This window comes from Corticium candelabrum, chromosome 7, assembly GCF_963422355.1.
Source record: "Corticium candelabrum chromosome 7, ooCorCand1.1, whole genome shotgun sequence".
Taxonomy (NCBI): domain Eukaryota; kingdom Metazoa; phylum Porifera; class Homoscleromorpha; order Homosclerophorida; family Plakinidae; genus Corticium; species Corticium candelabrum.
Window position 1 is genome coordinate 27,501 of NC_085091.1, and position 12,875 is coordinate 40,375.

The 12,875-nt window shown below is 38.0% G+C and overlaps 3 protein-coding genes across 3 annotated transcripts in view; 2 read left to right on the top strand and 1 right to left on the bottom strand.

The window, feature by feature from the left end:
• Window positions 1–6,358, bottom strand: part of LOC134182546 (phosphoinositide 3-kinase regulatory subunit 4-like) — a 21,805-nt gene extending 15,447 nt beyond the window's left edge. The window contains exons 1-25 of the mRNA XM_062649969.1: window positions 6,246–6,358; window positions 6,133–6,177; window positions 5,992–6,071; window positions 5,870–5,925; window positions 5,745–5,809; window positions 5,600–5,684; window positions 5,479–5,531; window positions 5,361–5,409; window positions 5,057–5,295; window positions 4,789–4,915; window positions 3,925–4,000; window positions 3,755–3,851; window positions 3,460–3,548; window positions 3,336–3,388; window positions 3,071–3,166; window positions 2,906–3,000; window positions 2,810–2,849; window positions 2,666–2,748; window positions 2,454–2,526; window positions 2,320–2,394; window positions 2,122–2,241; window positions 1,036–1,137; window positions 837–971; window positions 111–248; window positions 1–42 (exon numbers count right to left, since the gene is read on the bottom strand). The exon at window positions 1–42 is cut by the window's left edge and continues 50 nt beyond it. Of these exons, the coding sequence (XP_062505953.1) occupies window positions 1–42; window positions 111–248; window positions 837–971; window positions 1,036–1,137; window positions 2,122–2,241; window positions 2,320–2,394; window positions 2,454–2,526; window positions 2,666–2,748; window positions 2,810–2,849; window positions 2,906–3,000; window positions 3,071–3,166; window positions 3,336–3,388; window positions 3,460–3,548; window positions 3,755–3,851; window positions 3,925–4,000; window positions 4,789–4,915; window positions 5,057–5,295; window positions 5,361–5,409; window positions 5,479–5,531; window positions 5,600–5,684; window positions 5,745–5,809; window positions 5,870–5,925; window positions 5,992–6,071; window positions 6,133–6,177; window positions 6,246–6,349 (2,217 nt within the window). The 5' untranslated portion in view covers window positions 6,350–6,358. The remainder of the gene's footprint in view (window positions 43–110; window positions 249–836; window positions 972–1,035; window positions 1,138–2,121; window positions 2,242–2,319; window positions 2,395–2,453; window positions 2,527–2,665; window positions 2,749–2,809; window positions 2,850–2,905; window positions 3,001–3,070; window positions 3,167–3,335; window positions 3,389–3,459; window positions 3,549–3,754; window positions 3,852–3,924; window positions 4,001–4,788; window positions 4,916–5,056; window positions 5,296–5,360; window positions 5,410–5,478; window positions 5,532–5,599; window positions 5,685–5,744; window positions 5,810–5,869; window positions 5,926–5,991; window positions 6,072–6,132; window positions 6,178–6,245) is intronic.
• A 14-nt stretch (window positions 6,359–6,372) lies between these two features.
• LOC134182550 (F-actin-capping protein subunit beta-like) lies at window positions 6,373–8,144 on the top strand. The gene is made up of 10 exons (XM_062649973.1): window positions 6,373–6,467; window positions 6,540–6,629; window positions 6,747–6,868; window positions 6,935–7,048; window positions 7,119–7,198; window positions 7,253–7,377; window positions 7,458–7,511; window positions 7,567–7,632; window positions 7,716–7,792; window positions 7,892–8,144. The coding sequence occupies exons 1-10, from the start codon at window positions 6,375–6,377 to the stop codon at window positions 7,980–7,982; spliced, it is 912 nt and encodes a 303-aa protein (XP_062505957.1). The 5' UTR covers window positions 6,373–6,374; the 3' UTR covers window positions 7,983–8,144.
• Window positions 8,145–8,216: 72 nt separating this feature from the next.
• On the top strand, window positions 8,217–12,834 carry LOC134181985 (negative elongation factor D-like). The gene is made up of 16 exons (XM_062649290.1): window positions 8,217–8,324; window positions 8,389–8,570; window positions 9,490–9,599; window positions 9,728–9,837; window positions 9,898–10,005; window positions 10,458–10,610; window positions 10,679–10,809; window positions 10,899–11,019; window positions 11,086–11,152; window positions 11,209–11,318; window positions 11,706–11,845; window positions 11,909–12,023; window positions 12,078–12,173; window positions 12,235–12,375; window positions 12,437–12,570; window positions 12,622–12,834. The coding sequence occupies exons 1-16, from the start codon at window positions 8,268–8,270 to the stop codon at window positions 12,647–12,649; spliced, it is 1,803 nt and encodes a 600-aa protein (XP_062505274.1). The 5' UTR covers window positions 8,217–8,267; the 3' UTR covers window positions 12,650–12,834.
• The last annotated feature ends 41 nt before the right edge of the window (window positions 12,835–12,875 follow it).

Below are 12,875 nucleotides of genomic sequence, written 5' to 3' on the forward strand. Positions count from 1 at the left end.
CTGACGAGAAAGAGGCTCTTTCAACGCATCCAACACAACAACCTAAACATACAATCAACCATGTTGTTGCAAAGAAATCAATCAGCAATGCATCAACTCAGAGATCTCACTGCACTACTTGGTTGAATAATTGAATGTTTGAGATATGGTTGCAGTTTGGGAAGTAATACACAGTAAACGTCAGCAACACAAAAGAACTTGCTCACTGCGATCACAAAACCGACAGAAGCATAACGAATCCACATATTCTAAACAAGATCAATCATACCATTTCAATCCATGTAGCATGTACTGCACTAGATTTCAGACATATTTTCAATAATTAGTTGAAGCGCATTTAGAACTTTTCCTAAACTCCTGTTGTCATGAATAAATCTGACTCCATGCATTGCTGAAAACCCATTAAATGCCTAACTGCTCAGTAAAAGTATAAATCAAATGTTGCCTAACTGTAGGCTTGTGTAACACACATTGACACTTTGTTAAACCTAATAGTCTACAGATCTTGTTCACTTCATCAAAGACTGGTGACTCATTGCTTAGTGTTGCATGATATGTCTTCCTCACATTCAAAAATTATTACCCTCTAGCAAACACTACTGTATTCACATCACTATAATGCATACAAAAAAATCAATTGTGTACACACCACAGCGTCATATGTATACTCAAACGCATACATATAATACAAATATAAATTTATTGTTTAAATTAGACCAGCAACAACAAGTCGGAAATAACTGTAAAACACTACATTCATCATTATCAACATGTAGATATGCTGACTACATAGAACCTTTATAACATATTACTGTAGTATTTAATTACTGGCTTACTGGATGAAATAAGAACGGAAGAATTTCATCAAGGCATTCAATGACTGTTGAAGTTCGAAAAAGACAAAGACCACATAAAGCTCTTAAAGCATTTATTGCCTTGGTAACAACAAATTCTTCAGCATCAGTCAATCCCTATTACCATAAACAACATTTCAACCATTACTGTAACAGAAAGCATATGACAATGTTGCATTACAAGCTGCAGCAAGGGCATAATCATGGTCAAACTGTGCCATCCAACGTAAGTCACTAAACCCACTACACTTTCAAAAAAGGCGCCTCTCAATTGCCAGTCCGACTAAACCATAACAAACAAAAGCATGACAATTAAACAGTGCGGCAAATCAGAAAACTGCATTATAATATACTGTAGAACCGATTATTTCTGCGATCATGATATTTCTGCGAATTCTGTGAAGAAATCACGGAGTACACACAAAAAATTCGCAGATATTTAGGCCTATCCTCAAAGTCCCAGGAAGTCACTGTTCCAACACATGTACTTGTGTGTACCAGTAAATGTCTTCCTGGTTGGAATGCAGAAATGTAATGTGCAGTAATTAAAAATTTTGTCTAAATTCTCAAATGGCAGTAATTTAAGACTGCTGAAATAACTGGTTATACAGTAACTAAGCAATCGTTGTCTTTGCTTCATATATATATATATATATATATATATGAGTACGTCAGCACTTGTCATATGGATTTACGGCAAAACAGAAAGACGGATCGACAAAACGACGATGCTAGATGAATGCAATTTTGACTCCGTAACACATGCACTAAAAGTTGAATCAAAGGGTCCCCTTTCAAGGGCTCAACACAATTACAATTTCTTGGTGAGAAGAGTCAAACGACTCTCGATTTCGCTCCCGTACACAACTAATAAGGAAATAACATTGATGCGCGACAAAAAGAATTGAAAGAAAACGTTACAAAAAGAGAAAAGTCTGTTTTCTGAGTTTCCGCGCATTAGTTTGACAGAAATTATTGCTACGCAACCATTGTTACGTGTTATCAACTATTGTTATGCGACTAGCTAAGTAAACAAGTCAGACGATTAAAGAATAAACGAAGAATTGAAGACAACTAGAAAAAGAGCAACTAAAAGTCTGTTTTCTGAGTGTTGTCCAAGTTCCCACGTTTGCTTGACAGGAATTATTGCTACGCAACAATTGCTAAATGCGAATAAGAGTAAAGACAAAACATCATCGCTCACCTAACACAATGCTAACCGAGCATTTACTAGTCAATAATGTACGTGTTATAGCCAGCTACTTACTTTATCATTTTGGAATGTAATAAGATGAGAAAGCAATACATCATTAGCTTTTTGTCTTCCAAAAAAGAGACACAGCTTGCCAATGCCATATTCAAGCAATGTTCTCTTCACAATATTCTCCTAAAATGTCAACAAAAGCAAGAAACCAACCATTAAACATAACCTATTTCATTCTGTAACAAGTTCAAAGTTCTACACCGTATCACACAGCAATGCAACTACTTTCTTCTCAAACAAATCATGAAGATTTTCCAACTCCAGCTGATAACTGCCCTAAAACAACAGTCACCATTACTGTAAACAATAAGAGAATTCATGATAACACTGCATGCCTGATACTGTAAGTGTGATCCACTGTATAGTGAAGACTCATCATCTGTGTACAGCTGAGCTAAATCTAAGAATCTAATAAACATGTTAGTCAAATAAGTCTGACAAATTACAATAAGAAAACACGTGCACATGCAAAATATAGCCAGCAACTGTTTACTAAACTTTGACAGACTCACAAAACAAAAAACCTACTAGAGCAATGTGAACTGACCTTAAGGCTGTATCTGCTAGAGATGCAAGATTTTCTGCAAATGCAATTCTCACAACAACTTCATCACTTTCTACATAACGAAGCTAAACACAAATGTTATAGTTTGATCAATCATAGAAATAAAATATAGAACTGAATGCTCACAACACTTGGCAAAATGTACTCTGGAAATATGTTAGTTTCACTGAAAACACGCAAAATATTCTACTGACATGCAATGTGGCAATAGTAAATTTTTACCTTCTCGGAAGTGTGTGGACACGTTCTAGAGTACAAGTGAGAACACGTAAAGCAGCAGCTTTTACATAAGAATTTTCATCATGAACCATTCGTACCTAAACAATAATTGAATAATAATAATGCTCTGCAGCTACAAAACATAAAAGCCTGATCCATAGTACATACCATAAATGGTACCAAACGATCCAACGTACACTCATCACTTGATCTTTCTCCAACCTGCTGTAGAAGTTCCAGAGCATCCAATTTTGACAAAGTAAACTGACAAAGAATCACACAAATTACAATAAGCATAAATTTCCACTCCAGTACTCATATGCAGGAAAAGATTTAATCCTTGCATTAAACTTCATTATACAGTGTACTTTGCTCAGTCTGTCCATCATCATATTGACAGCATTGTGACAACAAGTACAACAACTGTGCTTACCTGTAATGATCTTAAACACGATGTTATCAGTGAGATGATAACAACCAAACAATCTGTAAGAACCAGGAAACACAGCATTTTAATACAAAACTGACAACCCACTAAATACAGTACAAGTTACTACCATAAGTTGGAAGTGTTAATAAATGTGACTGCTCTCTTGGCTTTGACCAAGACAATTCATCCAAAATTTTTGTGAAGTCTCGCTTCAACCTAGTTAGGTTCATGATATCAAACAAACCAACATATTTATAAGAACGGACTGCCATGTGATACTATAAACATCTATTAGTCTGTTAGCATATTTTATGTTCGTGAAAGCCTGCCTGTTTTGTCCAACGAGCTGTCTGCCTGACAATCTATCTGTCTCTCTACCAGTTCAGTTACATATCTAGATAGTTTCTATATTCAAAGCCAACCGTGCAATCTTTTCATCTGATGACAAAACTGGTTGATTAGCAAACAGTTTGCAGTATTTAATAAGAAACGAGTACATCACAGATGGAAACAAAACATCTAACAAATACATCAGAACATCTAATCAATCAAAACATTCAAAAATGTTTTCACAGAAATAACCAGAAATAACCTTTCCACACAGTGAGATACTGATTGGCACTTAGTCTCTTAGATGGATCAACCTGCACCATGTGACGAATTAAACTCTATACATACAGTCAAATCACAATAATTAGCCTTGTATACGTGCAGATATCAGCTCACTACGGCCTTTGTCATGCATGATTATACACCCATAAAATTATTTCAGCTAATATTCAAATACGTTTACATATCAGTGTGGAAAATAACAGTAGGACATAGGACAATTTCCCACCAAATGTGTTGTTTGTCCAACCAAATACTGCACCAGTGTTGGGACGTGTTTAGACAAAACATCCACCCGTACGCATATATGATAGTGTAAACTTTGCCTCTTAGCACGTGATGGCCTTTCCAATGGTGTAACTGTAAATTTCATGAACTTAGGTGCCTCCTAGCATGCTTTATCCAGAGAAAACCTAGCCTTAATTAACACCATTTCTCCATTGGAAGTTGGTAGTAAAAAATTACATGCAAAAATGGCTGCAGTAGAGGAGGCACTTAGTTATACATGTAACACCATACAAGAATGTTCTACCTAGGCTTAGTCTGTCCGAGCCAAAATAATTCGCTATTTTCCACACTGCATATAATAACACATGTACAACACATTCTGGCTTGCTTTTAGTACATTAGTTACGAAGTAGTTCTGTTACTCTGATGTCCATTTGTTGCTTTCATGCAGTATGACTATGTATTAACAAAAGATCTAGTTAAGCTTGCATGTTACTTGTAATTAGCAACATGATAAGAAGATGTGAATCTTATTTATCCTAAAATAAATAAAACTTGCAAAAATGAAATACATACAAATTACCCATATTACTTATTCTACAATAGAATGACCACATACCCTTGCAGATTCATCTTCCACATGTTCTAGCTCACTTTCCACATTATACTTGCCTGCTCGATATGCTAGCAGTTGTGACAGATCAAACAGTCGCCTTCCATCAGTAAACAATTCAAACAATACACATCTACATACAAGCAAAAACACTGGCATGTCACTAGATAAGTGACCGTATTGCCAAATTACATTATTATAATTACTAATTAGCACTATGATATACATGTACATGATAAACATATCATCTATTACTGACATGCATGCTACTAACCCCATTGCAAATATGTCCATTGGTGGAGATAAAGTTGCTAACGTTGTTGGTTTCTTCAAGACAGGTTCACTAAAATTTCCTGTATTGTCTCTGCTACTACCACTAACAGTCTCCTGCTTTCCATCACCCATAAAAGGGTCAGCAATCACAGTATTCGGATCATAAAAGCGTTCTGGAGCAATGTAGCATGAACGTCGTCTTGATGTATCAAAGAAGAAGTCAAAATCTGCTGGATTATCCTGCTCATGCAGAGAAACAACAAATAATATCATCACCAACTCTGGAAATCTGATTCACCACAAACCTCTGGCAACAAAACTGGCTTGAAAGAAGCAAAGTCTGTCAACATAGCCCTAATACAAAAAGCAATTACACTCTCCTCTACATTAACATACGTATCAATTGCATATTCAAGCAACTACCATGACCATCCAGTTACAATGACATTCTCTGATTTGATGTCTCCGTGACAAACCTAACAAACCAGTGCTAACTGCCACCAACACACACACACACACATACATTCCACTTGTGACAATGAACCTTATGAGTATGGCACTGCTCCAAAGCAACAAGAAGCTGAAATGCTATCCACTTTTTCTCAATATGACTAAGAAAAGGACGAGTGCTACAATGAAGTAACATTGTCACTCTCACCATGTCATCCCATCTAGTCATCTATTTGTACCTCATGCTGTCATATAAAGTTTTTCTGCCATACTGACGAATGAGATAACCAGCTCGCTCTGTTTCCTAAAGATAAATATATAATTAAAAATAAGTAATAGCTAATATCTCAAACAATTTCATTACAAAGAACTGCTGAAACGGCAAAAGATTACAACAGCCTGATATAGATTCCTTCAGCACTACAAAAGTAAGCAAACAGTTACACTGTCTATATCTAAACACAACAGATTCATAGCAAGTTCAACCTTGTAGTTCGTCCTGATAAGGTGCAAGTCGAAGGGAGGGATCGTGTTTTACAAGAAGCTTCACTACCACATGTCCCTCTCTGCACATACACATGTATCATGTACTGAAACTGCAGCCTGCCTTCCTACTCTCAACATTACTTGTGTTTCACTTTGGCCACTTTCAAAAACCTTGTACTTCCCAAACTTTATTAAATTTTAATTAAAAAGAGATGAAAACCTCATCATATCCGCACGACACCAAACAGACTCACTTCACATCTCTACTGTTTCGTTCAAATTCACTTGGTAAGTCTGACAGGTAGCTTTCTACTCCAAGTATCTGGGAAGGAGCAATGCCAGACAGTTCGTTTCCCATCACCGCGCCCACGAGACAGAGGCGCATGTGTCAATTCTGTCACGTGACCTGCTCTGGAAGTTTCCTTCAGAAACAGCATTCAGCTTTCTGTCCAAAAGCTAGGGTCAATTTTAAGATGGTGAGACGTAAAGAGACGTGTGTATAAGTGCTGTGAAGAGAACTAACGCGTTTTGTTTGTGTTCTATACAAGACTGACCAACAGTTGGACTGCGCTCTCGATTTGATGAGACGATTGCCGCCGCAGCAAATTGAGAAGAATCTAAGCGATTTGATAGATTTGGTGAGCTGTCAAAGTTTGTGCGGGTCCCCTTAAACCCTAACTAACCGGAAGTTGAATCGTCGTGCTAAACATTTTCGTTTTTGAATGTTCTTGCTATGTCTTGTCGTTCTATTATAGGTTCCAAATCTTTGTGAAGATCTTCTTTCGTCAGTTGACCAGCCCTTGAAAGTAGCCAAAGACAAGGAGAATGGAAGAGACTATTTGTTGTGCGACTACAACAGAGATGGAGACAGCTACAGGTGCATTTTGTGATTCCGTTTACTCAACCAATTTGTCGTGTTTTTAGTTGATTCGATTAATTGTAGGTCGCCGTGGAGTAACAAGTATGATCCCCTCATTAGTGATGGTGCTCTGCCTTCTGATCGTTTAAGAAAGCTGGAAATTGAAGCAAACACTGCGTTTGACCAGTACAGAGAGATGTCAGTAAATCTTCGGCTAATACCAAGCATCAACTAATAGAAATCTTGATTTTACTAACCAATTCCTCAGGTACTTTGAAACTGGAGTGTCGTCTGTGTATTTATGGGATTTGGATCATGGATTTGCTGGCGTCGTTCTAATCAAAAAAGGTTGGGAAACGTTCTTGAGTCTTAGTCAGTTGTGTGTATTTTTCATTTGTTCAGCTGGTGATGGGTCCAAAAAGATCAAAGGATGTTGGGATTCAATTCATGTTGTTGAAGTTCAGGAGAAGAGTGGGGGTAGACAAGCACACTACAAACTGACATCAACTGCAATGCTGTGGTTACAGGTTGGTAAATAGAGTCACTGCATCTTTACCATTGAATTTTTGTATCATGTTTCTGGTGGGTGATTGAATGGTTTATGTAGACTAACAAAGATGCATCTGGCATGATGAATCTTGGTGGAAGTCTAACTAGACAAGTAGGACATAACAGAACGTTGTAGACTTGTATTCTTGTATAGTTTGTATGTATAGGCTGACACGGACTGCTCAGTGTCCGAAGCAAGTCCACACATAGCCAATATTGGTAGAATGGTGGAGGTAATAGCAGGCACATCTAAATTTTTTGCAGCATGAAGATTGATGTCGAATGTGTTGCTAGTAAACTTTTATGAAATTTGTAGGACATGGAGAACAAGATACGTTCTACATTAAATGAGATCTATTTCGGCAAAACCAAAGATGTTGTGAATGATCTGAGGTGTCTGTTTGTCTGTCTGTTTGTCTGCATGAGTATGCATGTGTATGGTGTTGTATGTGCTCGTGTAATTTTCTTGGTGACCATTCACTCATTTTGCAGAACTGTACAAGGAGTGGAATCCAAAACCAAGCAAGCAATGCTTGCTAATGAACTGCGAGACACTCTAAGAGGCCGTACTGCAAAGACATAATTTTGACAATGCAACAATGAAATATGAATGACATGACAGCACTGTTAGTAGTGGTGGGCTGGTAGCTTGTGTTTGGTCCCTAGAATATTTGTTGTTTTTATTCACTTGGCTTGTGGCACGTTGATAGTTGTTGAGAACATAAGAATATAAGCCATAAACGGAGTCTAGAATAGTAGCGGCTGCGCTCGTGACGTCATTGTTTTACGTATGTACACACGTAGGTGGTTTGAGATGCCCGTATAAAGTCATGTCACGTGTGTGTGATGTTCCCTCAGAAATGTAGCAATGTCTAACGGGAATTGTAACGACGAATGGGATCATAACGGAGCAGATGGCAATGATGTGATAGTTCTTGATGATTTCATATTGTTTAGCAAACGTCTCTGAAAATTCGAAAATGATGTAGATTGAAGAGGAAGATGGTTTCTACGTTAGCCATCATGATCATGATCAGGACGAGGATGACTTGCTGATAGGAGACAACGAAGACGGGGGAGAAAGCAATGAAGCAATCAGAGAGCAGTGCCTTACCATACTATCAACGAGAGACGCTATCATGGAACCTGGCGTGTTTGATTTACTGAAAAGGTTGACAATTGCAGGCAGATAGACAGATAAATACGTACACTGTGCAGTCGTGTGTGTGTGTGTGTGTGTGTGTGTGTGTGTGTGTGTGTGTGTGTGTGTGTGTGTGCGCGTGCATAGTAATTTGATGTCGTAATGTTACTTATGGATAAGCTATCTAGCTATACAACATTGTTGGTAATGTTGTTTGAAATAATTTGTAGTCATTTTGTGTGGAAGAGCCGTGACAGGTTACATATGTACATAGTCAAAATATGCTCATATGCAGCATGATGTACTGAAATAATATATATATATATATATAAATTTTTGGTTTGTAATTGCTCGCAAGCCGCTGTTCCTTTCTTCTTTTCCTTTAGCCCATACCTTCTCTACTTTCAAAAAAGCAACTGGTGCTCTTTGCGGTAACGGGTGCCCTGTACTTTGCTTTGTGCTGGCGTTTTTTAATCGTGATGTCACAAAAAGTTTTTGCGTTGCTGGTGTTCATCTGTAGTTGATGTTTTCTTATGGCTACTCATTGTTGTATCACCTATTGTAATGTTGCACATTTTTTGTGGCATCACAAACTCTACTGTACGCGTAGATACCGCTGCAGAGTGACATACACGGGGAACGGCAAGATGCGCTAGCATACTTCCACGTTTGACACACAGAGTTTGTGTTGTATCCGTCAAATAACCAAACTTTATGTTTATGATGCCTGAAGTCTAGGTATACTCGGTTTGTGTTAATTAATTAATTTGCCCGGGCGAAGAACGGGGCACTTAGCTAGTTATTGATAAAGAAATTACATTCACAGTATGTGTGGGATTGCTTGGATTCAGTGATCTGAGAAAATTGTTACTTGTGTACTGTCTTGATTATGATGAATTAGAGCTTTAATGTCCAGAAGTGTTCAGACGTGTTTTATGTCATGCTGTAGATATTCACAGTGTGGTGGTTCACCAGAAGAGGTCGTTGAGCTGTTGTCCGAAAATTATGTTGGATTGGCTCAGTCGGCGAATCTCTTAATACAGTGGCTCAGAGTAGCAGGTAGACTAACACACTTTATAGATATACATTGACAATTGAGCAGGTAGAAACAAAGAGACAAACAGAATGACAGACTGCTGCTCAGTAACACTGCAAGAGTATTGATGTTGTTTGATGTGTTTGCATAGGTGTAAGTGGAGATGAGATTAATGGAATCATTGAAGATTATTTGAAAAATGTTGTGAAAAGGCACTTTGACCCACGTAAAGCTGATTCCATATTTGAAGAAACAGGAACTGTATGAGAATTGCTTTGTAATCGTACTTGTGGCCAAACTCTACAGCTAATACATGTGTAGACACCAACATGGCTAGAAGAGATGATAGTTCGTCCTACGTGGCGAGAGCTGTTCTATGAGCTTGCAGAACAATATCCAAACTGTTTGATGATGAAATTTACGATACAAGTAAGAAGATGCAAACTATTTGTATTAGGACATTCGTGGTCAATGAATATACTGTACTGTAGTAGATGGTGCAGAATGTGCCAACTTTGTAATACCAAAATAACTAACATCTGACATTGATGATAATTGGCTATGTGATGCTGCAGCTTTTCATGTTTACCAATACTAGATTTGGAAGAATAACTAAAGGATAAATATAGAGTATACTTATTGTAATATGGCATTGTTAGATTGCAACAGACTGCCACAGTCAACTGCCATACAGTCAACTGCTATCTTTTTCTCCACTGTAATATACCAGCACTCTACAACGTGATACTGTAGTGTGTGTGTGTGTGTGTGTGTGTGTGTGTGTGTGTGTGTGTGTGTGTGTGTGTCGTCTGTGTACTATATGTGTCGAGTATAATATTTTATGTCTCTAATACTTTAATTGACTTGTGTGTTTGTTGTAGCTTATTGCTGATGCAGGATATCAGTCTGAAATCACTAGTGCATCAACAGCTTCTCAGCAAATTGACGTGTTTTCTCACATTTTGAAGACAGCTGTACGTAAGCTATTCAGTGATGGAGAAGATGGCATCAGCAGCCATTTACCAGAGTTTGCAGTTAGTCTTCAGTTGGTGCTGAATTAAATGTACATTACCTTATTGGTGAAGTGATATTGTATCATTAGAAAATGGCATGTCACAGTCAGCATACACTCCTCTACTCTTTGTCTATGCTTCAGAATCTCGCTCAGAGCTCTGTTCATGCGGCAAAGGCTAAAAGAGTAATTGAAGAGCTGCAGAGAATTGCACCTGACAAGTACGTAAGAGTGTACAATATAGAGGCTGACTGAACATACAGAGATTGTAATGAGCATACAGGAGATTGATTATGTCAACTGTTTCCAGGTCTGCTGAGGCAATGAGTTGGATCATGCATTTGAGTTCAGTGGCTGCATATCCAAGAGTGTTTGGAGCTCTGACCTCAATGTTGAGTCGAGAAGTAGCAAGTGCTGGAGATGTAACTGTTGTTAGTAAACTGAATCTTGAAGCCTCTCCATACAGTTTTTGTAATATGCTAATGCTACATTTGCAGCTGTACAAAGAATACTCCAGTGGTGATCCTCCACCTGTAGAATTTATTCAGACACCAACTATAATGAGTAACAAATGGTTTTGCCTTTGACATTTCTGTACAATGATCTTGTCTATTTGCTAGATTTACTTGTTGACTTTCTCTTCAAGCTGAAGCAAGTGAAACCAGAACATCGACACAAGTATATCTATTTACTGGCTTATGGAGCATCAGTATATGAACGTTGGGAAAATGTAAAGACAGCACAGCAGTTCCACTGTTCTTGCATTTATTTACTGTGTACGCCTCATCTATCTGTTCTTCAAATCTGCCACTCATCACACAGCCATGTCACCTTACAATTTGATTTTCTTGTTTTGTAACCTGTTAGCCTGTTTGCCTGTCTCTTCATGTCTAGTGTTTATTTTTGTTATGCTTTGGTTCTTATTCTTTTTATTGCTGACTGGCAAATTGGATTGAGCATATCAGACCTGTAGAAGTCATTGTATAATGCAAATGCATGTTATTGCCGCAGAGTTTGAGGCTGAGGTATCTACTGCTAATAAAGAGGCCAAAGTCTGTAATTCTGTATGTTATAGTGTGTAATTTGTAATGTATCTGTGTGTATGTGTTCTGTGTAGGGCTATCGAACAGCACTCCATCGGGAAGAACTACATGCAACTCAGTTAGCATTGGACAGAACTCAATTTACATTACAGAAAGCAACTCAATCCAAGTCAGATGTGCTGTCAGACCTCACAGATCTCTACAACAATATGAGGTAGAGAATGGCTGTTACATTGGTACCCATGATGGGTAGAGTCCAGTAATTGGTGTGGATTAGATATCCTATTGTGTGTCTGAGTGTTACATGCTGGTGTGAAGCAACTGTCAAGAATCCAAACATCCTATCGGTGACAACAGATTCAGTACCACTGGAGTTAGCACTGCTTGATGAGGTTGTTGTTGTAACTGACGGCAGCTCAGAACTGTGGTAAACTTGCTGTGTGTAGGTGAGCATTCGACATTGCTTACTTCATAGCCAAGTCCAAAAGTTGTTGGTTGATCTCCTGACAGTTAATTTGGCAAACATGGATGTTCATCAGCAGGTTTGAGTAAAATTACTAAATCTTAAATTGTGTGGTCTTGGTCACTGTTCATGTCTGCTAGTTGAAGCTCCGTCGGACAGTCATGGACCGTCTTGTTCATCTGTTCTTCTGTGGGCATGTTCAACCAGTGCTTTCTTACATATATCACAGTCTTTTATCTCAATCTCTGGATTTGTCACTCATCAGACATTTTGTATCAGAAGTAATGAAATTTATGAGACAGGCAAATGCTATGACATAATGTGACATCGTGTGACTATTAGGTTTTAGAGATGATCCGAGAACCCTTCTCCAATGATATTATCAGTCTTCTATTACCAATAGTAGAAAATGAAGACCTAGTGGAACCTCTCAAAACGTCCCCACAGACATCTTTGACTTTGACACGATTTCTCAGGTATCAGACATGTATGACTTCTCACTTTGTAGCTCACCTTCCCATTTGCAGGATTTGCAGCAAGTCGCAGAAATCATAGAATCATAATATGAGTGATGTGTGGTACTAAAGAATTATTTGACTAACAATCAGTCTCTGTCTTTGAAGCTATAGAAGGTGACAAAACTTGTTTCCGTATTATTAATATACATAGGTATTTGCCATTGTACAAACGATGACCTAAAATACAATAAATGTACATTGACACTGGCATGCAGAATGCAACCAGCTACATGGTATCTCCCATCTGTTGTACGCTAGGGCGC

What these genes read in the sequence shown, in the direction of transcription:
- LOC134182550 (XM_062649973.1), top strand. Translation starts at nt 6,375, where the DNA reads ATGTGTCAATTCTGTCACGTGACCTGCTCTGGAAGTTTCCTTCAGAAA. An exon ending in CTAGGGTCAATTTTAAGATG is followed by an intron (nt 6,468 to 6,539) that starts GTGAGACGTAAA and finishes GTTCTATACAAG; the next exon opens with ACTGACCAACAGTTGGACTG. An exon ending in CTGCAATGCTGTGGTTACAG is followed by an intron (nt 7,378 to 7,457) that starts GTTGGTAAATAG and finishes TGGTTTATGTAG; the next exon opens with ACTAACAAAGATGCATCTGG.
- LOC134181985 (XM_062649290.1), top strand. Translation starts at nt 8,268, where the DNA reads ATGTCTAACGGGAATTGTAACGACGAATGGGATCATAACGGAGCAGAT. An exon ending in ACAGTGGCTCAGAGTAGCAG is followed by an intron (nt 9,600 to 9,727) that starts GTAGACTAACAC and finishes GTGTTTGCATAG; the next exon opens with GTGTAAGTGGAGATGAGATT. An exon ending in TCAGACACCAACTATAATGA is followed by an intron (nt 11,153 to 11,208) that starts GTAACAAATGGT and finishes TCTATTTGCTAG; the next exon opens with ATTTACTTGTTGACTTTCTC.